This window comes from Lissotriton vulgaris, chromosome 1_1, assembly GCF_964263255.1.
Source record: "Lissotriton vulgaris chromosome 1_1, aLisVul1.2, whole genome shotgun sequence".
Lineage (NCBI taxonomy): Eukaryota > Metazoa > Chordata > Amphibia > Caudata > Salamandridae > Lissotriton > Lissotriton vulgaris.
This window is the reverse complement of record NC_141685.1, coordinates 2,137,810,185-2,137,833,881: the sequence shown is the minus strand read 5'-3', so window position 1 is coordinate 2,137,833,881 and position 23,697 is coordinate 2,137,810,185. Positions and strand designations below refer to the sequence as shown.

Below are 23,697 nucleotides of genomic sequence, written 5' to 3'. Positions count from 1 at the left end.
CGAGGCAACCAAATCATCCGTAACCAGTAGCAGAGCTCCTGTTGTACAGCGAGCAGAAATAATCTGAAACGTCTCTCATTCTTAAACATCAAGGAAGATGAGGAGCTGTGATAAGATATGACAGTTTCCACTGTGAAGGGACTGTAATTGATTGAGCTGATCTGGTGTTTTCTTTAGGTTTCATCTAGGCAGTGATGTTCTGTCTCTTCGAGACATGCTGGATCTACTCTGCGGTCTTTAAACACGCCTATCAATTTTCATTTGTTATTTTTCCAGCCATTCGGAAATATTTGCTTTTCAGTGGTACATTGGTTTTATTTGTTCCTCCCTCTGGTGTTTTTTTCCCTTCCATGTAAACTGGCCCTATTATATTTACACGTTCCCTCCTGCCTATTTATGTTCGTATAGGATGGCTATTGTTTTATTTTATTTCGGCTCGTCTTTTTGGAATGTCGTTTACTGCCTCGTGGACTGGAGCGTACACTGCACGCAGCATCACTCTGATCCCAGCAGTCACGCATCAAACACACCTGCGCTTCTCCTCACAAACTCCTGCAGCACTTTGGGCTCCCTTCCCCTTGTTTTTGTTCTCTCCACAAACCTCAGTCAAAGCGGGTGATAGGAGCGTGTGTAAAATGCATGTGCAGCAGAGGAGAAAGGCAGTGTGCACCCGGCTCTGCTGCAATAGATGCAGTAACACAAGCGCGCCGGGGGCTTCCTGCTGCTGGAGCTGGGGCATGGGGGCCATGCTTATGGCTGCACCCGGGACAATGAGCTGCAGCCTCGGCTCTGGGTCTGGTGGGCAGGCCATGGAATTAGGGAGGTGGCTGGCAGCAGCGGAGGCCAGAGTCTGTTTTTGGATGGTAAGGACCGTTCTCTATCTGCACCGATAACGGAACAGTGCTGTGTGCCTTTATTTATTTATTTATTTATTTCTGAATTTGTAGAGTGCCTGGTTACACCCACTGGTGTGTCCCCGCGCTGTTTAAAAGTTTCTGGAAATGTCGGGAAATTGTGCCTCACAGATTCATGTAATACTTCTTCCTATTGGATCAACAGCCACGTTTTAAATTTTTTCCGGAAAAGTTCCTCTGATCGTTCCTCCTGGAGGGTCAAAGGTAGGGAGTTCCATCTTTTTGCTGCGAGGTAGCCAAAGGAGCGTGCTCCCAATCGCACCTTCCTAATTTTGGGGACTTTCACCAGATGGGTCCCAGTGGATCTCCGTTGCCTTCCTGTTTTATATGGAGTCATAAGATCGTTGAGGTACAATGGACATCTGTCTCCAAAAATAGAGAGTTTCCCAGGGACCAGAAAGGACTGGGTATCAAGTACTTGTCAAAAAAGAGGAAACCTTTCTGTGTATTCGTCTTTTAGTTTAGTGACCATGTGGCCTACACATTTAAATCAATACCTATTACTTTGTGACTTGTAATATTAGGTAGACATTAGATAAATATTAGAACTCCACACTAGAATATCGTTTTTTACTCTCAGCAAATTTTATTGTTATAGGAAAACATTTATATTTAATAAAATCATTGTAAAATGTGCATTCAATTGATACTGTAATTGGGTGCTCTGGTACAAACTTATATGCTGTCTAACAATTCCACTACACGGTAGCTATCTCAGAGTCACTCAAAGTTTAAAAAATCATATACTTGAAAAATAAATACAAAATACATACACTTCATATACATTTAAAAAGTCCCACTTGTCGACGCGTTTCGGTGCGTTGATTACAATTTTTGGCACCTTCCTCAGGACGGACGAAGTTTAAAACCAAAGATTATTTACTTCTTTCTGAAGAAGAATGCATGTAATTAATATATTATTCCTATAGAGAGTACATCCTAATTAAGGACTGATCTAGTGGTATTCGCTATTTCTATATTCATTGCTCCTACTTGAAGTATAGGGATTGAAGTCCTTCTATTTTGTGGACGACTGTATCTCCTTAAAATGTTGCGGTTAAAGTCCCTCGCATCAAAGTCTTTCAGATCAGTGATTTCTATAATGGAAAGACATGTAGTTATATACCTTACTGCAGATATTTCCTACCCTGTTTATTGCATTTTCCAGGGGTCACTTACTCAAGAGATTTTAATTGACACTGTATTCACTGGTGTCTGTCAAACAAGGGCATTTTCAATGTGCACCGATTTGATTATCTTGCTGTGCCTGTAAAGTGCACAAATATTGCTTTATAGTTTAAATAATGATCTTAGAACTTGTAAAGATACTAGGGATTCGCACGGGCATACATACCGGTTGCTATAGCGCCTAATGCTGACATTCAGGCTGTTCTTCCCTTTACCCTTTCAAGTGGTGTCTTAATTCCTGTACATAAATGACATGACATTCTAGTTTAGTGCGTATATCTAGGCAGTGCTTGAGCCATTGTTTACATGTCCCTTAACTCATCATTGGGTCAAGGGGTTGTATACATACCAATTTAGGGCTATAGTGTCCCTTAGTCGCCTGAATGCAGCGTAATCTCCTTTTCATTAAACGCCGTAGAGCACAGTGTAGGTTGAGAGTGTATTTTCAATTATATCTTCTCCCACCCAGGCAGTGAATAAGTTATATTTAGTGTATCATCATTGGCCATTCTTACAATCTACGCTTTTAAATCCAATAGTTGCCATATTTATTGTTAACAAGGATTAGTCTTGCCTAGTGCAGTACATAAGTTATGCTCAGTGTGGCCAATGATGCCACACTGAGCATAACTTATGTACTGCACTAGGCAAGACTAATCCTTTATGAAAAAGAGATTACGCTGCATTCAGGCGACTAAGGGACACTATAGCCCTAAATTGGTATGTATACAACCCCTTGTCCCAATGATGAGTTAAGGGACATGTAAACAATGGCTCAAGCACTGCCTAGATATACGCACTAAACTAGAATGTCATGTCATTTATGTACAGGAATTAAGACACCACTTGAAAGGGTAAAGGGAAGAACAGCCTGAATGTCAGCATTAGGCGCTATAGCAACCGGTATGTATGCCCGTGCGAATCCCTAGTATCTTTACAAGTTCTAAGATCATTATTCAAAGTATAAAGCAATATTTGTGCACTTTACAGGCACGGCAAGATAATCAAATCGGTGCACATTGAAAATGCCCTTGTTTGACAGACACCAGTGAATACAGTGTCAATTAAAATCTCTTGAGTAAGTGACCCCTGGAAAATGCAATAAACAGGGTAGGAAATATCTGCAGTAAGGTATATAACTACATGCCTTTCCATTATAGAAATCACTGACTAAAAGACTTTGATGCGAGGGACTTTATCCGCAACATTTTAAGGAGATAGTCGTCCACAAAATAGAAGGACTTCAATCCCTATACTTCAAGTAAGAGCAATGAATATAGAAATAGCGAATACCACTAGATCAGTCCTTAATTAGGATGTACTCTCTATAGGAATAATATATTAATTACATGCATTCTTTTTTAGAAAGAAGTAAATAATCTTTGGTTTTAAACTTCGTCCGTCCTGAGGAAGGTGCCAAAAATTGTAATCAACGCACCGAAACGCGTCGACAAGTGGGACTTTTTAAATGTATATGAAGTGTATGTATTTTGTATTTATTTTTCAAGTATATGATTTTTTAAACTTTGAGTGACTCTGAGATAGCTACCGTAAAGTGGAATTGTTAGACAGCATATAAGTTTGTACCAGAGCACCCAATTACAGTATCAATTGAATGCACATTTTACAATGATTTTATTAAATATAAATGTTTTCCTATAACAATAAAATTTGCTGAGAGTAAAAAAACGATATTCTAGTGTGGAGTTCTAATATTTATCTAATGTCTACCTAATATTACAAGTCACAAAGTAATAGGTATTGATTTAAATGTGTAGGCCACATGGTCACTAAACTAAAAGTCGAATACACAGAAAGGTTTCCTCTTTTTTGACAAGTACAATGGACATCTGCCCTGCAAGATACGATGCCCAGTGCACTTAAATGTGATTCGTTTCTGGATGGATAACCAATGTAGTGTCTTTAGTGCATTCTTTGAGGGTGCTTTCCTTGGCAAATTCAAAACGAGATGAGCTGCTGCGTTCTGAACAGATTGTAGTTTCTGGAGTCCTTTTTTGTTGGCACCTAGATACAGCAGATTTCCATAATCTAATCTAGATGTAAATTGCGCATGGGTCAGGGTTTTTCTTGCCGCCAAAGGTAAAATATCTATGGTTTTCCTTTATACTCTGAGAATTACGAGACACCTGCCTTCAATCCTCTTGATCTGGGTCTCGAAGGATAATCTATGGTCTATCCATATCCCCAAGTTCTTCACCTCTGTCTTCGGGGGTGGGGGGCTGTCCTAAGCTTGCTGGCCACCATGCCGATGGCCAGATAGATGGGGTGTTTCCGACTATCAGTATTTCCGTCTTACAGCGGTTTAGTCTCAGGCAGTTGTCAGTCATCCACCTGGCTAATTCTTTCAGGCATTCCACAAAGCTACTGCCCTCTTGTGCTGAATTTGGGGTTAGGTGACTACAAGTTGTGTGTCATCTGCGTATGACACTATCGTGACGCCGTGTTTCTCTACAATTTCGGCCATGGGGGCGACATATAGATTAAACCGCGTCGGGCTGAAATGAATGCAGTTTGTTTGATATTTTATATAAGTGGACATTATTAGTATACATCGTATAGGTAGGTGACGTATCAGATTTTGACTCAGAGACTGAGAAACCTGTAACAAGTTTACTGCAGTCGTTTTAAAAAGAATGTAAATATTCATTTCATTGAACATTTGTGACAGTACATTGAGGTAATTGTGAGGCCATATAACATTTTAAATACAACAGTAGTGTAACAGTGATTAAATGCAGCTTTCCAAATTGAGCACCTCATCCTTACGCCCCTCGCTCAGTAAGTACACTGCAGTTTTTTTTATTCTTTATATAACCAGCTCGGTGCCCTTCAAATGTTCCCTGCTGTGGCATCACATCCACAAAAGGAATTACTACTTTTTTGAAATGAGGCATAATTCCCTAAAAAAGCCCTCGACTGAGCTTGCTCCTCACATCGGAGCACACTGAAATGATAGGGGCAGTGAAAATGACCTCACATGCCCTTTGACCCTCTCCCCCGGATAATGTCACAGGAAGTCACTCTGCAAGACCTCTGATCTAGTGACATCTCAGGAACATATATTATACGACCTTTGACCCCACCAGAAGTGACATCACATGGCCTGAAGCGATCACAGGATGTGAGGTATTTGACCTTTGGCAAGTTACATCTCACAAAGTTTTTGGAAAATCACCAGCAGATACAAATTAAAAACTCTAAGAGCAAAACTGTTACAATTCTATTGAAAATGTTCCCACATACATTGTCTGTATCCGACAGTAGCTTCACACGCAAGGTTGAGATAACGCCGCATCCATTAAGAAACGTTTAAATAGTTTACAAAAATGAAGAATATACTGGCAAAGTTGGAATAAAAAAAATAAATCCTAGTTTTTCAGGCTTATCTTTTGCTGCCTTTTATTATCTCCCCTTGACGCTGCCATGCGCAAACCATGAGATGTTTGACAGATTCACTGTTTATTGGGCAAATGCTTTCACTATCTGCGGAGCAACATATATTATCTATTGAACCATGCACATTAGTGTTTTTTTATATAGCTCATGCCCTGTACTAAATACCGTCAATTGGCATCAATTTGGTGCTCAGTCAAAGTAAGGCACAGACAGTGAAGTAAGGATGGGTCACTCAAATTGGCTAATTTGGGAAGATAAAATTTGTATCCAGTTTTCCTCGTCTCGTTCTCTTTTACCACCAACGGTTCATGGTTATGTTCAATTATTTCACAATCTAAATTAGTATAGTATATTCAATATATTCATGTATGACGTGTTAATTCACTCTAAATATGTTTGTATAGTCTTTTCTTTAAATCCGTTCTAAGTTGAGCATAACAGAAGGCCAAAATAGATTTTATGTTCCTATCTCGGCCTGACACAGACTTACTAAAAAGTAAAGAGGGAGGTGGTCAGCCCCTCAATGACTGCAAACTGATTAGAAAAAACGATCAGGACACTGACGGCCTGCAGAGGTTGTTCTTCAGCTACAGGCCTTCATAGGTGCACATGCAAATTGTATATCATATACATACACACAGCTGAAAAGCACCTTTTTAGATGTCATCTGCTTAGCTGCGTTTATTAACTGATTTTGGAAGAGAAACTGTAGTGTACATATTCTGACACTTCCACCCAATGGTCGTACGTCTTTCCTGGCTTTCTCACTTAACATACTCACCTTGTTCTGGATTGCTCCTTTTTCCACCTCCCCAACTTGTAATTACATGTGCACGCATGTAAAACATCGCACTTTTACTTTTTTCTGCCAATGCTGAACAATATAGACAAAAAACCATGGCAAAGCTAGTAGGTCTGCGTTCACATCCAAATGGCGAGACCTATTCACCCCTTTGACACGACTGTATTTTGTGCCTACTTACCACATTGCAATTGATGTATTATTGTGTACTTGTGTTGATAGCTCCAGGTAGGAGATATACCAATGTGTTAGTGAGTGTTGTGTAATAATTAGACATATTTTATATACACTGAGTGTTTTTTCCGTTTAACCTTTATTACATGATTCCGCTGGTAAAACAAGCTGCTTAACACTCCTTCAAGATAAGCCTGTTCTCCACAGCTAGCACTTTGAGAGCTTTCAAAAGGTTATCAAAGACCACTAAAATCACAATAAGGGTTGTCTGGATTAGTGCAAGGTGCATCTCTTAAGTGTGCACCATATACTTAGCCAGCCTTCTATTAGTGTTCTACCCTGCTGAGTTTTGAAGTACTCTGACATGGCACGCAGTGTCTGTTAATTTTCACCCTTGCAATAATCCCTGTAGATGGGGCTTTCCGAAGCATTCCATTAAGGCCACGCTTGTCAGTGATGCTTCCCGGAAAAGTGCACGCACTGAATCTTCTTCTTTTATTCAGTATTTTTGCAAGACCTGAACATTTGCACCGGTGTTGAAAATTGACAAAAATAATCATCCCAGGAATCCATAAATTGAGGGTCAAGCTGTAGCAACAAAAACGTGTGGAGTTGCAAGGGGCAGACCTTGAAAAGCAAAGTCCAACTGTCAACTTGTGCATATATTTAACAACCAAATGCTGCAAAGAATTTGGCAACATGGACATAAATGTCAGAAAATCTGTTCTAGTTTAATTAATTGGTCACAGAGGTTGCTTCTTAAAATATATTACCTTGTTAAGACACCTGCTGCCTAGATCTTTCCTTGCGCAGCAACTTATAATGTCTACAAGTATGTACATAAATGATTCCTCCTTGTCATGTGATATTTCCTGTAATTTTTAAAAAAAACTTTCATGATTTGTTTTCCTCCTGTGTGTGCCATTTAAATCATTAGTTGTGTACTTACTCATACAAATAGATAAATCATGCATTCTTAAAGTGTGTGCACATCTATTGCATAAGGGGTTAAACACGGTCAAAAACCTTCCCCCAAGTCAACGCTTCTCTATAATGTTTGTGAAGTGATAAGCTGTGTTCCGTTGTTTCCTACCTTTGTATTTGCATCTAGGTGTTAGGCTGCAGATGTCTCCCCTCCTTATGATGCTCGAACTAATGATAGCCCTTTAATTCAGTCATTTGTTTTGAGCTCAGTTGGAAGTGGCAAAAAGAAAGCCCCTTCGTCGCCTTCACGTTGGTGCTCCAAACAGAATGCAGAAAACGTGCAGATGCGTCTGAATTATGTCTTGGTGTTCGAATATAGCACCAGGACGAATTCAGCATATTTCCCTGGGCCCAGAAATAGCTGCCGGAACCGGTTTCCGGCGGGATTCCCCGCCTTTCTAGCACTGATTTGTACTCTCACATAACCAAACCTACAAAAAGAGTGTCTTTATAATCCATATGAAGACTTTTTTGGGTCATAGTTTATTATGCCATAAAAATCCAGTACAGTTTTCACCATCCGATTAGAACTCAGACAAAGCCACACTTATTAACGTAATGTACTGTTCTGCAAAGACACTTCATTTTAAACAACTCCACTGTGATACGCTCGGTGGTCTTAACTCGGGACTCCTTCAAAATGGAACTCGGGCAGTGAAGTGTGGGTGGGGCAGGAGGTAGAAGAAGAGCAGGACGAAAGACCTCCACAGTGCTCAAGGTAACAGACCTGCTGTTGTCCGTCTGTCCTCCCACCTCCCTTATCAGCAGTCTTGTTTCCAACTAGTCAATCAGCTGTTTCAGCTTTATACTTCATTCAGGCAGTGCCAACTCTCTTCTATTGTTATTTTACTGCTCTTATTTCAGCGTTCCAGATGGCGGATCGTGCACACTCACTTTACTTCCTTCTTTTTCTCCATGAATATTTTTGGTACTTTTTGGGTCTAATGATTTAAGTCTTCTGGAGCTGAATCTAGAAGGTCCGTTTTTCTTAACTTCACTTTTCCTTTTAATTGTTTTCACTTTACTGCACACATCTATGCACATGAAAATCTTTTCCTTTTTCCCTCCTCTACTTTGCCGTCTAATCTCTTAACTCGCTTGGTCTCTTTGTTTTGTTGTTCTGCCTATTCCCACATGTAGTTTCTGCCCCTTTTACCTAATGTAGTAAACATTGATCAAGGCCAGATTACCAGACAATCACACAAGATCCCTTTACGTACAACCAATTTAAATGGAACTTAATTACATGGCTATTGATTGTTATAGCATGCGTTACAGGACGAAAATGAGACAATCAAAAATCCATAAACCTTGTATCCTGTGATGGACAATAGTGAAACCATATCAGTGGACCTCATATTATCAGAGTGAATGGTTTTTATAGGTTTCTTAACTAGTCAAAAAAACATGCCTAGAATTATTGCCCTTTGACTGTTTTCCTGCTGTTTTGTATTAATAGTGTAATGTATTTCTTGATGCTAGGTCCACAGTACGGAACAGTAGAAAAGGCCTGGCATGCATTAATGACAGAAGCAGACAAAGTGAGCGACCTGCATCTTAACATAAAACACTCGTTGATGAGTGAAGATTTTGAGAAGATCAAGAACTGGCAAAAGGATGCCTTTCACAAGCAAATGATTGGAGGCTTCAAGGAAACCAAAGAAGCGGACGATGGCTTCAGGAAAGCACAGAAACCCTGGGCTAAAAAGCTCAAAGAGGTATGGAGCCTTTAGAGCTCGGCACGTCACCCTCCTATCACCTCCGATTGCTTGGTTACAAATTGTATTAGTTGGTCACAGGTGCTTGCACAACTAGTTTTGAGATTATAAAATGTTAGACTGTAATCCTGGTATTTGTGTTATGTAATCACAACTGAGAACTGGCTGACCCCTTGTTTTAGGCATTATAGATGTTTGTCGAAGCCGTATTCCCACCGACCCATAAAAAGGGCTAATTATTGTGTAGAAATGCTTTCGATCGGTGTAAGTAAACTGTCATGAAACATTAAAAAAAAATAGAATATACACTTCTTGATCATTCATTGTTACTTCTGTTGGTTTCTGAAGATCTCAATCTGTAATGTTAAGCGTTTGGTGGTTGAAGAAGATTCTAGCCAACTGAAGCATATACCGTAAGAGTAAAGTAAAACATTTCTGTATTTGTGTATGTCTGAACCATTTTGAATCTCACTGGGCCACAACCCTGAGGGTTGGGGTCTTTTAGCAATGATGTCCTGGGCCATGGCCTAATATAGCCCTGCTTACTAGGCACTACATATACCCTTACCTCACTTGACTCAGGGTGGAGAGGGCAAATAATTAATCAATCAATAATATCATTTGTAAAGCGCCCTGCTCACCCATGAGGGTCTCAAGATGCTGGTGTGGGAAATGCTGCTACTGCTCGAAAAGCCAGGTCTTGAGGAGTTTTCTGAAGGTCAGCAGGTCTTGGGTCTGCCTTAGGTGGATGGGGAGGGTGTTCCAGGTATTTGCGTCGAGGTCGCTCTTCGGAAGCAGGAGACTGTAGCGAGGGCGATGTCGGCGGAGCGGAGCTGGCGGGTGGGGGTGTAGACGCTGAGTCGTCTGTTGAGGTACGCTGGTCCTGTGTTGTGGAGTGCCTTGTTTTCGTGGGTGAGGAGCTTGAAGGTTATCCTCTTGTTGACCGGGAGCCAGTGCAGGTCTCAGGTGGGGTGTGATGTGGCTGCAGAGAGGGATGTCGAGGATCAGGCGTGCAGAGGCGTTCTGGATGTGTTGCAGCCGTCTCATGAGTTTGGCCGAGGCTCCTGCGTAGAGGGCGTTTCCATAGTCCAACCTACTGCTGACAAGGGCCTGGGTGACTGTTCTTCTCATTTCAGTGGGGATTCACTTGTAGATCTTGCGGAGCATGCGGAGGGTGTTGAAACAGGATGAGGAGACGTCGTTGACCTGTTTAGTCATGGAGAGGGTGGAGTTGAGGATGACCCCTAGGTTGCGTGCGCGGTCGGTGGGTGTTGGAGCGGTTCCCAGTGCGGTCGGCCACCAGGAGTCGTCCCAGGCCGAAGGGTTGGATCCGAGGATGAGGACCTCTGTCTCGTCAGAGTTCAGCTTCAGTCGGCTGTTCCTCATCCATTCAGCAACGGCCTTCATTCCTTCGTGAAGGTTGGTTTTGGCGGTGTGGGGGTCCTTGGTGAGGGAGAGTATCAGCTAGGTGTCATCGGCGTAGGAGAGGATGTTGAGGTCGTGCCGATGGGCGACGTGGGCGAGCGGTGCCATGTAGATGTTAAACAGAGTCGGGCTGAGGGATGAGTCCTGGGGTACGCCGCAGATGATCCCGGTGGCTTCGGAGCGGAAGGGGGGAAGACGGACACTCTGTGTTCTGCCAGAGAAGAAGGAAGTGGTCCAGTCCAGGGCCTTCTCTTGGATCCCAGCGTTGTGGAGGCGTGTTCGTAGTGTGGCGACAGACCGTGTCGAAGGCGGCTGACCGGTCCAGGAGGATGAGGGCAGCCGTTTCTCTGTTGTCCAGCAGGGACTTGATGTCATTGGTGGCGGCGATGAGGGCAGTCTCGGTGCTGTGGTTGCTGCGGAACCCGGACTAGGAAGGGTCCAGGATGTTGTTCTCCTCGAGGTAGAGGTTCAGTTGTCCGTTGATGGTTTTCTCGATGACCTTTGCCGGGAACGGGAGCAGGAAGATGGGCCGGAAGTTCTTGAGGTCCTTGGAGTCCGCCTTGGGTTTCTTGAGTAAGGCGTTGATCTCAGCATGCTTCCATCTCTCCGGGAAGGTTGCTGTCTCGATGGGGTGCGATGGATGTGCTGGCTTTGTTGAAGATGTGATGTGGGTATGGATCTGACAGAGATCCGGAGTGGATGGTGTTCATGAATTTGATGGTGTCATTGTCGTTGATGTTGGTCCAGTAGAGCAGGCCGTTGGTGCGGATGGTGGTCGTGGGGGCGGAGGTCTCAGTGGTTGTCGGGGCGGTCGTGACGTTGAAACTGTTGTGGATGTCTGTGATCTTGCGGTGGAAAAAGGTGGCCAGCGAGTCGCACAGGTCTTGTGAGCGTGGGACGTCGTTGGTGTTGGAGCTGGGGTTGGAGAGTTCCTTCACTATGTTGAAGAGCTCTTTGCTGTTGTGCGCATTGTTGTCTAGGCGATCTTTGAAGGACCCCCTTTTGGCGGATCTGATGAGGTGATGGTGGCATTCTTGTGGGCGGCGTGGCTGTCCGGTGTTCGTTCACGGAGCCAGATCTTCTCCAGCTTTCGGCAGGTTTGCTTGGAGGCCCGGAGGTCTTCAGTGAACCAGCTGGCTTTCTTGTTGGTATGATTGTTGGAGGGTTTCTTGATCGGGGCGAGGGTGTTGGCGCAGTCGTTGATCCACTGTCTGAGGTTGTGGGCGGCGTGTCGGGGTCGGTATGGTCGGCGGGTGGGCTCTGGGCGAAGGTGGTGGTTAGCTGGTCTTCTGTGACTTTGCTCCAGCAGCGGTGAAGCATCTGTTGGGTGCGGTGGTGCGTGGTGGGTTTCTTGAAGGTGAAGTGGATGCAGCGGTGGTCGGTCCAGTGGAGTTCGGTGGTATGGTTGAAGGAGACGTGGGGGCTTGCGGAGAAGATGGGGTCAAGCGTGTGACCGGCGGAGTGGGTGGGTGTTGTGACGAGTTGTCTGAGACCAAGGTTAGCTAGGTTGTCGATCAGGGTGGTGGAGTTGGTTTCGTCATTGTTCTCGAGGTGGAAGTTCAGGTCCCCGAGGAGGATGTAGTCCGTGGAGGCGAGGGCGTGTGTGCTGACCAAGTCGGCGATGGAGTCACTGAACTGTGGTCGGGGTCCGAGCGTTCTGTAGATCAGGATTCCTCTGAGGGTGATGTTGGGGTCGGTGTGGATCTGGAAGTGCAGGTGTTCGGCGGTGCTGAGGGTGTCGTCGGTGTTGGTCGAGACTCTGAGAGTTTTCCTGTGGACGATAGCGATTCCTCCTCCCGCTTTGTTGGTGCGGTCCTTGCTGGTGATCTTGTAGCCTTCCGGGACTGCTATGGCTATGTCGGGTACCGAGGCGGGGTTCAGCCTCGGCACCCAGTCAAAGATTTCTCCTGGAGTTAGTGTACGGGTAGATACTCAGAAGTCAAACAACGGAAGCAATAAACACAGTCTAGCTCAGTGCTTCTCTTTCTAAAAAGAGAACTACTTAAATCGTACAGCAAAACGTAATACTTCACATAGGAAATGTTAATCAGCTGCATGGTTCTAAAACGGTGCTTTGAGATTCTAAACACACAGAAATGTTCACATGGGAATAATCATGCACAGATGTGTACTCCAATATGTTTCAAGCAAGTGCCTTTGTTCTATGATCAGTAGGCCAGTCCGAATATGTCTCTCTACTAATGTTCTTTATCATAATTCAGTACCTTTGGGCTGCATAACCTGCTGAAATTTTAGCAGAGGGCGACACAATCCGTGTTCAAGTTCATGCGGCTCAGCTTACCTGGTGGTTTGGATGCTTGAACACACAAGCACAGCAGCAGCTGGTAACCGGTGCATGGGCTAGTTGTCCTGCTCACTTCTCCCAACAGTGCAGGCTGGTGGCCCTGGCTCCTCTGACTTTCAGCATTTGTGCTTGAGTACAGTAGCTCTGAGAGACAGCAGCACTCTAAAGTCCCTTTCTGACTTGACTCCTCCCACCAGGGCAGTTTCTGGTCTTCGATCTTAAGTCTCGTAGTCGTGGCAGTCAGCACCAGTTCAGCAACCTCTGTCAAATGTCAGGCATGTCGTGGTCATTTTTTTTTTTTTTTTAACAATTTTTATTGCAGCATCAGGATCATACAGCACACATATATCTCTGCCCGTCTCCACATATCGCCCACCCCCCAGAACTCCTGCAGCATCACACAGCCATTTAGCCCACATCCCGGAGGCAGGGCGGCGAGAGTCAACAATACGGGAGGGCGTAGGGCGGCAAGATAGCAATGTGCACAATAAATCGACTTCAGTCCATGTAGGCTCATCGAATGGAGCTGCTTTTCCTTTTTTCCCCCAACAACCTACCCCCCCTCCCCCCCCCCCCTCCTCCCCAATCCCAAACCAACAACTCGCCCCTACCAGGTAGCATCCAGAAATAGTTGCCCAGGTCTACACTCACCACCTACTCAGGGAACCCGGAGCGAAAGGCCTATGACCTGCCGCAACTTGTTAGCCACGTACACATGAAACATCCTCATGCTTCCCTCGGGGCCCCCCCTCACTTCCCATCCCCCACCCAATCCCTGAAATCGCTGGTGTGTGCCGACTGCCGGAATGTAACCTGTGATGCAGGAGCTAAGGGAACAACACTCACGCAACCGTGCGCCACCCAGGAAGGCACTATCCCTCTCATTCAGCCTCCTCCTCCTCCTCCTGCAACATATAGTCAGTTAGCGCCTGCACCAGACCTTCCCAAGCCCGCGCTACTTCCAATCCTCTCTCATCCGCAGCGCGCGTGGCCTGCCGAAGCCGGATCATGCTTTCACTCTTGGCCCATTTATTCAGTTCCAACGCCCAGCGCCTACTGGACGGGCCCTCCGCCGACTTCCAGCGCCATGTGAGCTCCCTTTGAGCCAGGATTAGCCCCAGGTCGATAAACTTGCTGGTAACCTTCGTCTTCTTTGTATGAGTAAACCATAGTAGCAGGCAGGCTGCCTTGTCAAAGGACACCTGTCTCTCTGTCACTTCATTCAGAAGCTCCCCCACCTCCGTCCAGTAGGAGCCCAATCCTGGGCAATCCCAGAACATATGGTCGAACTCAGCCCCCGGTTGGAAACATCTAGGGCAAGCCGCCCCCACACCCTGGAAGTGCCTCTGTATCCTGCCCGGGGTCAGATAGGCCCTGTGGACCACAAAGAAGTGCACTTGTTGGAAGCGTACATTCCTGCAACCCTTCCCTGCTCTACGCAAGAGCTGACCCCACGTGACGTCCGGTATGGGTTTCCCCACACTCTCCTCCCATTTCAGCTTCAACCCAGTAAGAGGTGTCAGTCCCTCCCCGAGCATTCGTGACTGGAGGCACGTAATCGCCTTGAGCGTTCCCGCTGCCATCACAACATACTGACACGCCAACGCGGTCTCTGGTTCCGTCTGACCCTCTCCCCAATGCTTCTTGATTGCCGCTGTGATGGCCATGTACAAGAGGAAGTGCCCCGCCGGGATTCCAAACTGGTCTTGCACCGCTTGAAAAGGCAGCAGTTCTCCCTCAGCGTGCAAATCGCCCACCACCTGGAGCCCCAACTCCTCCCACTCCATAAGGGGGGGGTCCAGTCGCCTCCGTGCGGCAGCGCTGTCAACATGCCCAGAGGCATTTCCGGGGCATACGGGTGCTGCACTCCTGCTCGCTTCCGACTCCTGTTCCAACACAGCCGCAGCGTTCTTTCCTCGAGTGTCAGGTCCCGCACATCGAGCCGCTGGGACATAATAACGTAGGATAGGACATGTCGCGGTATCCCCTTCCCTCTGTGTGAGTCAGGCCCCCGAAATTCCCTCGCCACATTTTGCTTGAGGATCTGCAGCTGCGCCGCTAAGTAATATAGTTCGAAATCCGGGACCGCCATCCCTCCCTCAAGCTTCGGCCTACACAGCGTGTCCAATGCCACCCGTCTCCTCCCGGTCCCCCAAAGGAACCCAGTGGTGAGGGTCCGCAGTTCCCTAAAGAACCTATTTGGGATCCAAATGGGTAATGTCCTAAAATAATACAGGAGGCGCGGCAAGGCCACCATTTTGAGCAGCGCCACCCTGCCCACCACCGATAGCGGGAGCGTGGCCCCGAACGCCGTTGAGCCCCGTAAGGCCCTCACACACCGACCTATGTTCCCTTCCAGCAACCCTTCAGAACTATGGTAAATCCTCACTCCCAGATAAGTGAAACAGGAGTCTTCCCAAATCACTTCCGCCGGTAGTAGCGGCTGGGGCGTCCCCACTCTCAGCGGGAAAAGGTAAGTCTTGCGCCAGTTCACCCTAAGACCCGACCGGGCCCCAAATGCGGTAAGCGCGTTCACCACTACTACCTCTAGCGCCCCAGCCGTGTCCTCCAGGAACAACAGCAGGTTGTCTGCGTAAAGCGATATGAGATGGTGCTCACCCCGGCAGACGATCCCCCTGTGCACCAACCCTGACCTAGCACGAATCGCCAAGGGTTCTATAGCCAAAGCAAACAATAGAGGCGACAAGGAGCACCCTTGTCGTGTGCCCCTCTGGACCGGGTAGGCCGGGGAGACCACCAGGCTCAATCTCACCCTGGCAGTCGCCAAAGAATACAGTACTCTAGTCCAGCGCCGGAACCCAGCCCCCAGGCCAAACTTCCCCAGGACCTCATCCAAATAGCCCCACTCTAAACTGTCAAATGCTTTTTCGATGTCGACAGATAACACCGCAGGGTGGACGCTCGGGTCCAGTTCACTGCTCAAGACGCGCACCAGGCGGCGGACATTGGTCGAGGTATTCCGAGTGGGGATGAAGCCAGCCTGATCCTCGTGGACCAGCGACGTCATGTGTGGCAGCAGTCTGGTGGCCAGGATGCGGCTCAAGATTTTATAGTCCACCGTCAACATAGCCAGTGGCCTGTAAGAGGTCACATCCGTCCCATCTTTCCCCGGCTTCAGCAGGGGCACAATCAGAGCCTCCCTCATGGAGCCGGGCAGCTGGCCCTGTTTCAACGCTTCATTATAGACTTCCAACAATTGGGGCGCCAATATGTCAACAAAAGCAGCATAAAACTCGACCGGAAGGCCATCCACCCCAGGCGTTTTCTTCCGTGCCATGTGTTTGATCGCCCCGCTAACCTCCGCCAGTGAGATCGCAGCGCCCAGTGCCTCAGCGTCTTCTTCTCCCAGCTGCGGGAGAGTGAGCTCCGCCAAGTAATCGGACAGGGCCTCACCCTCAGTCTCCGAGCGGCTTTGGTATAGGGTCCCATAATACCCGGTGAAACGCGAGAGGATCGCCCCTTGGGAATAGACGATATCTCCCGATGGCGTTTTCACGCACATGATCGCGCACCCCCGTGGTTCCGGGTTCACCAGTCGCGCCAATAGCATGCCAACCTTGTCACCCTCAGCATGGACCCTCATCATGTATTGCCTATAATCATAGCATCTCAACCTCTCGGTCACCAATGCCACCAGTTCCTTAGCCTCCAGGAGCCGTGTCTGCAGCGCCCCCTGTTCCGGCCTCCGCTTCTCTACTTCCTGTAGCGCCTCCTCCGCCTTCTCGACCTCCGCTAGTACCACCTTCCTCTCCCCAGAATGTTTCCCAATACAGAGGCCTCTCATAACCACTTTGAATGCGTCCCATTCTAGTCCCCTAGTGGAGGCCGTGCCCTTATTAATCGCAAAGAATGACTCCGCCCCTTCACGGATCTCGGTACAGAAGACCTGATCTTCCAACGAGTCCGGATTCAGTCGCCAAGTAGGAATCGCTGTCCTCACCCGCTGCCACTGAAGGGAAATCAACTGGGGGTCAGGCATGTCGTGGTCATGCTGGCTGACTCATACAGGAGGAGGCATAAGATGTTTTCGTTCACTTGCTTATTGGTGAAACTCATAGGGAAGCCAGGAGACCCTCTGAGGTCTTTGGTTGGCACCAGGTACACTGCCCAGTTTAGTCGACTTCTTCTGGGCTGCCCCACACTCTGAGCACAGTGGCTGTACTACTGCTTGGTCAGTCTCTTTCTACAGATTAGGTCGCTCCTTCACCCTCTTAGCTGGCCAGGCCACTTGGAAACCCACAGCTCTCTAGCCAGATGTGCGGACTTCAGGTGATGCCCCCCCTCCTTTGTAAAAGGAGTTGGCACACTATACCAGCCTAAATCTCTGCAGCCCTCCAAGTACTCTGTGGGGCACTCCCTTAGTTGGTCATGGAAGAACTTGAAACGGCAACCAAGTTGAATAGTTTGGGTCCCATTTTACACACATTTTCCAGACAAGGGATGTTGATCCTTGTGTCCATCAAAGCTTAGGAACCGGTTTACACAACATTGTTCGCATAGGACTAATTTGAAACCCTACCATGTGTCAAAGATTACCGGCAGTAGGTATCAATGCGGTAAATCACTTAATGTCCGTAATCTTTCCGTTATACAAGCAATTCAAATTAACACTCAAGGACTCTGCAGATCATATGTTTGAGATTATTATGTTTATGAATATACAACTGGTGAAGTAGAAAGTGACTTGAGTGCAGACAACATACTTCCAAATGAGTCCCATGGAACCAGTGTAGTGCTTCTTATGATTTTCCCGTTTGGGTGGGCACATAGGGTATTGTCCTTGTACACAGTATATGAGGAGCTGGTTTGGAGCAGACCCTTTTCATAGTTCATTTTTCTTCTGCATATCCGGTACATTATTTTTCAGAGGTGACTCCCACAGCAGGTAGTGACAGTGCTGTCTCCATCTGAAGCATCCAAAACATTAGCACAATGAAGTTTGTTGACTGAATCTGGCTACTATCAGCCCTCTGGAGTAGCACTTGGAGTAGAGACAAGGGAGACAGGCAGGCACTACCTAGTAGATTCACTCTTCTTAATAAAAGAATCTGCTGACTCATCATTCTTTATTCTCTGTCTTCCCAAATGGCAGTGCTCAGGAAGAAATAAACATCAAGCCCTTGCTAACAGATCACACTTGAATAACTATCCATCCTCTCACACTTCATTGTCTGAGACTACCCACTCTGGGTCAGGAACACAAGTAGTACGCTTCCACTGACTGTGGAGAATGTACCTCAGCCTCCCATTTTGTGCTGTGTTTTATCAGGTTTCATCAAGGATATCCAAAATGGACTCCACTAGTCTTTGCAGCCGCACAATAACAAACAATATTGAGTCCTGCTACCAGTCGTCAACATGCACATGATACACGCACACTAGAGTGTCGGCGTAGGGTCAGGGCATTACTTTCAAGTGGGACTTAGTGCATCAAGCAGGCACCACACTTATCCCTGAACAGAAAGAAAGGTTCTATCTATCAGAAACCTATTATGCTGCCATCACTCCTCAATGTATCTGACACAGTACATGGACAGTTGTTCCATCCCGACTAGAGAGCAGGCTTCGTGCACTCCTCCAGACCAAAGTCGTAGGGTCTGGTTCTCAGAACCATGATTAAAAGTCTAGGCCTTAGTCCCCACAAGTGATTGTTGTGGGAGCTGGCCCCAAAAAATCCATATAACAGATAATCTACAGCTGTGATCACTCTGGACATGGTAGCATGCCTGTAATACCATGCTGGGGATTTTCCTGGCACAACAGTGCCCTTGAAGCTAGCAACAAATATAATTTTTTTAGCAAAAACAACCAGTGCAACATTGTCCACACTTTAGTATACCAATTAATGTAATGCGACCAGCCCAAATCAAGTAGACCTCAGATGTTTGGGTAATAATCTTTTATGTCCAGATTCTTCCCTTCTCTCCATTGGGAATAGCACTTCCTGTTGCGTTATAATGAGAAATATAGTAAAGCTACTTGATAGTGAGGCAGAGGGATATATATATATGTATACTGCTCCACATGGGAGATGACTTCACGTTGGAGTGCCCCCACCTCAAGGGTGATTCCCTTTGTGACCATCAGTCCGTACAATTCTGCTGTGCCAGAATAATGTAAAAGTGAGGGGCTAGTTATGAGACATTTATGATGTGACTTCAGATAAAGAAGACTAATTTCATTAGTTAGTTTGCACATTTCCTGCCTATTCTTGATATGCATGCCTTAGATGATCTCATACTTACCCTTGCATTCTCCAACTGGTCTTTGTATTCCTGCTTTTTAAATCTGCATTATTTTGTTTCTGCGACTCCTGCTGTGAATTTGAAACGGAAATTATCTGCCTCATCCTTGTTACAGTGGTATGCCTGAGCTTCCTCTCTTGTTCCTTATTGTGCCATCTAGCGCAAGGAGTAGACTTTAATTAACAATACAACCTTCAGTATTGTGCGAGTTTCTCAGTAATAACCATCAGTATATACCCAATGTGTGCTCCATCACTCAGCTCCCCTCAGTACTGCACAGATGTGCCATCCGTCACCTACAATCCTCGTGGTATGGTCAGATTGTCTACTCCAGCGGTTCTTAAAATGTTGACTTCTGTTAACCTCCACAGACTCACTACTGGAATCTGGGGACAATTTGAGCCTCAAAACAACGCATACACACAGAAGCAATGTAGTATAAATCAAAAAAATTATGACCTATTTTATATAATTCACGAATAAAATAGTTAACATAAATACATATTTTAATGGAAAGGTTGGAGCTTTTCAAAATGATGATGCTATATGCTAGACTCTTGATATCACGTTGTCTTTTTTGCTCCTGATATATTCGCTTTTTTAATGGTGCACACAAGTGCTTTATTCATGGGCATTATTTGTCCATACTAGATTCTGTTTGCTGTACTTTTGCAGCTCCCACAAATCACGCTAAGAAAAATAACTTTAAATTTAGCTCCTTCAATTTCAAAATCCTTCACATTTACAAAGCATTTAATATTTTTCTGTTTACCATTTTGATTTAGATTTATATATAGTTTATTCATCTCCTAATATTTCATTTTGGAAACAGTCGCGGACCACCTCGGTAGGCATCGCAGCCCCCCGGGGTCTATTATCCCCAGGCTAAGAACCCCACTTGTATCTCAGGCTTGAAAGAGAATCTCAAGTGAGTACGAACCAACCTAGGTCGGGCAATAGGCACACTGGGGGATAACCCTCCCAATTATTCTTTTGCCGGTCATCCAAGGAGAGGCCAAGTATGTAATGGATAATGATACTCCACTTTTCAGATAGACTTCTAACTGCAGATCCCACACCTTTGAGTATTCCCCAAGCGTCAGACTGGATCCGGACAACCTTGAGCATTACCTGTGCTCGCCTGTAGGTGACCTCGATCAGCTTGACATTGTTTGTGTCAGAAGTGATGTCACGGTGCCCAAAGAACACCACCCCGGCGTGGTGGCATCAGTTCCTTTCTTTCTGCATCAACAGCTCGGATCTGGAGAGCTACCTTTGTCATTTTGGGACCATTTTATTTTACCTATTTATCAACTATTTTTTAACTTTTGCTTTCAAAGTGCCAGGGACATGTCCCCTCTGAAACATACAGCGTTTAAACCTTGCGGAAAATGTCACTGGCAGATATCTGTATCAGATCCCCACTTAGTTTGTCTCTGGTGCCTGGGGTCAAGTCAGTACTTCAAAGCTTCCTCCGAATGCAAGTGGATACACTCCAAGGCAATTTGAGAGCGGGTAATGAAGCTTCCTGGTGACAAGAAAGCATTCTTTGGCCTCTCTACCTAAACAGCGTCCCTCTAGGCCCCACTCTGCCTGCTGAGCTGACGTCTGGGTAGCTGCTTCTCACTACCCAGAGTTCCCCAGAGCTAGCTCAACACCTGCCAAAAGAGTTCTACAACACCATGCATGCCATACTTTGGCCACTTACGCCCTCTGGTATGACTTTGGCCCCGTAATGCTGCAAGGTGGCCCGGCTGGGTTACCGCTGACTGGTCTGCTCCCACCTGGACCCCCTGAATCTGCCTCTGCATCCGAACCCTCCCTCGTGGTGCCGTTCCCAGGACTGCTTAAAGAAAGGCCAGCCCGGCACTGTTCGACGTCATCACCGCTGCCGTCCAGGCCATACCAACCCCTGCACTTCCTGCCACTTGATGCTACCCCCCCCCCCACTCTGGCTCTGTGGATGCGCGGGGTTTCGGCCAGTGCGAGGTTGGAAGATCGGAGGTTTCTTTTTGGTACGTGGAAGTTGATCTCGACGTTAAGGTATTTTGGTCCGATGTTGTGTAGGCATTTGTAGGAGAGAGTGAGGATTTTTACCGTGACTCTTTTCTCCACGGGGGACAGTAGAGACTTCGTAGGTGTTGGCTGATGTGTTTGAGTTGGGGGAAGTCCAGGACGAGTCTGGCGGCGGTGTTCTGTATTGTCTGGAGTTTGCGGAGTAGGGACTTGTTGATGCCGGTGTGGAGTGCTTTTCCCGTCTGCCGGTGATGAGTGCGTTGGTGACTATCTTCCTTGACTCCGGGGGTTCCACCTGAAGGTCTTGCGGAGTGTGTTGAAGCAGCTGGAGGTGACCGCGCCGACCTGTCGGTTCATGGTGAGTGATGAGTTGAGTACGTTGCTGAGGTTGTTGGCATGGTCTGAGGGGGTAGGTGGGCTTCTGAGGGCGGTCGGCCACCAGGTGCTGTCCAATGCAGATGGGGTGGTACCGATAACGAGGAGTTCTGTCTTCTCGACATTGAGCTTCAGGCAGCTGTTGGTCATCCAGACTGCGATGTCTTGCAATCCTTTCTGGAAGTTGAGTTTGACAGTGGTGGGGTCTTTGGTGAGGGAGAGGATGAGCTGGGTGTCGTCAGCATAGGATGTGATGTTGAGACAGTGTTGTTGGACGATGGCTGCAGGGGGGCCATGTAGCTGTTGAAGAGGGTGGGGCCCAGTGATGAATCCTGTGGGACTCCGCAGGTGATTTTTGTGGGGTCGGAGAGGAAGGGTGGGAGTTTGGTCCTTTGGCTTCTTCCGGTGAGGAATGATCGGATCCAGTTCAGGGCTGTTCCTTGTATGCCTGCATTGTGTAGTCTGGCGACTAGTGTGCGGTTGGAGAAGGTGTCAAGGGCGCTGATATGTCGAGTAGGATGAGGGCTGCGGAGTGGCCTTAGTCCAGGAGGGTGCGGATGTCTTCTGTGGCGGTGAGTAGGGAAGTCTCTGTGCTGTGGTTGCTTGGAATCCGGATTGGGATGGGTTGAGGACGACGTTCTCTTCAATGAATCGTGTCAGTTTCCTGTTGACTGTTTTCTCTGCAACTTTCGCTGCGAAGGGAAGGAGCGAGATTGGCCGACAGTTTTTGAGGTCGGTAGGATCAGCTGTGGGCTTCTTGAGCAGGGGTCTGACTTCTATGTGCTTCCAGACATCCGGGAAGGTGCCTGTTTTGAAGGTGGTGTCGATGGTGCATTGTAGTTCGGGTGCGATGGCGGCTGCGGCTCTGTGGTAGTTGTGTGGGGGGCAGGGATCGGTGGGGGTCCCTGAGTAGATGCTTTTCATGGTCGGGGGGTGTCTTTGGCCATGATCAGTGTCCAGTTGGGGATGGTGGGCTTGCTAGTGTTTCTATGGTGCGGGGGGCCGCCTGTGGCACCTGGTGGATGGTCGATGAAGTTCTCGTAGAGGTTTTTGATCTTAAGGTGGCAGTTCGTTCCAGGCTTGTCGCAGAGATCTTGGGATGGGGCGATGTCTATGGCTTTGCTGCGTGGGTTGGTGAATTCTTGAATGACACTGAAAAGTAGTTTAAACAATTCCCCAGACTCTGCTATGCTTTCCCCTCCGGGCCTTGTTTTGGAGGGAGGAGCACCCTTTGTTACTGCAATGCACAGACAGCTGAGGTCCGTGACCTGCAGGCGTCGGCAGTCGAGGTCAAGACCAAAGTCTTGACTGAGGTGCTTCGCCCAGGAGCACGTTCGCCTGAGCCCTTGTTCCTCTTAAATGAACCCATCACCAACGGGCTCCTGTGCACCACATGATAGCTCGATGCCATAGTCTTGTCTCAGAATACTCAGACTTCCTCTCCCAGCACCCTTCACCTGAAAGCCTGGTTGTGCAAGCCTCAATATCTAAGTTAACCCAAATTGTTATTTTCCACCTCACAGGACAGGGAATCCAAGAGGCAGGAGGACGCCTTTGGGAACCATATTTTTAATTCCACCAGCCTTTTGTTCGATAAACACTGCATGCGTCTTGGGCCATTACTACCATGCATTGTGGTACTTGGTTGCACAGCTGCTTTCCATGCTTCCAGAGAGCCATGCCATTCTCAACCAAGCCCTCGTGGATGGTTGGTATTCAGCAAAGTTTGCCATCAGGTGCGAACTGGACACAACAGACTCCTTAGGCAGAGCCATGGCTTCTATGATGGAGCTGCGTCATTGTGCCTGGTTGTGGTGCACTGGGTTCTTGTGGGATGTCTAGGCAACTCTGATTGGCATGCCCTTCGATGGCTCTTGCCTATCTGGAGATAAAGCTGACTGAGCGCTCGGGCGCTTTTGAGAGAGCTGGACACCACCAAATCTCTGTTTTCTCTAACTGCCCAGTCTCAGTAGCAGTACCTTTGCTCCCTCTGTGTACGTGGTTGGTGCACTTATAGGCACCCATTATACCAGCTGTGCCCGCCGATACAACAACCAGCCCAGTCCTTTTGTGGATGAGGCGGCATATCCCATAAAGGACCCGGGATCCTGGC

General features: G+C 47.1%; 1 protein-coding gene across 6 annotated transcripts in view; it reads left to right on the top strand.

Annotated features, from left to right (window-relative positions):
• PACSIN2 (protein kinase C and casein kinase substrate in neurons 2) overlaps window positions 1–23,697 on the top strand; it is a 524,922-nt gene that overhangs the window by 301,712 nt on the left and 199,513 nt on the right. For all 6 annotated transcript variants that reach the window (XM_086922160.1, XM_086922135.1, XM_086922175.1 and 3 more), the window contains exon 4: window positions 8,962–9,197. In XM_086922160.1, the coding sequence (XP_086778286.1) occupies window positions 8,962–9,197 (236 nt within the window). The remainder of the gene's footprint in view (window positions 1–8,961; window positions 9,198–23,697) is intronic.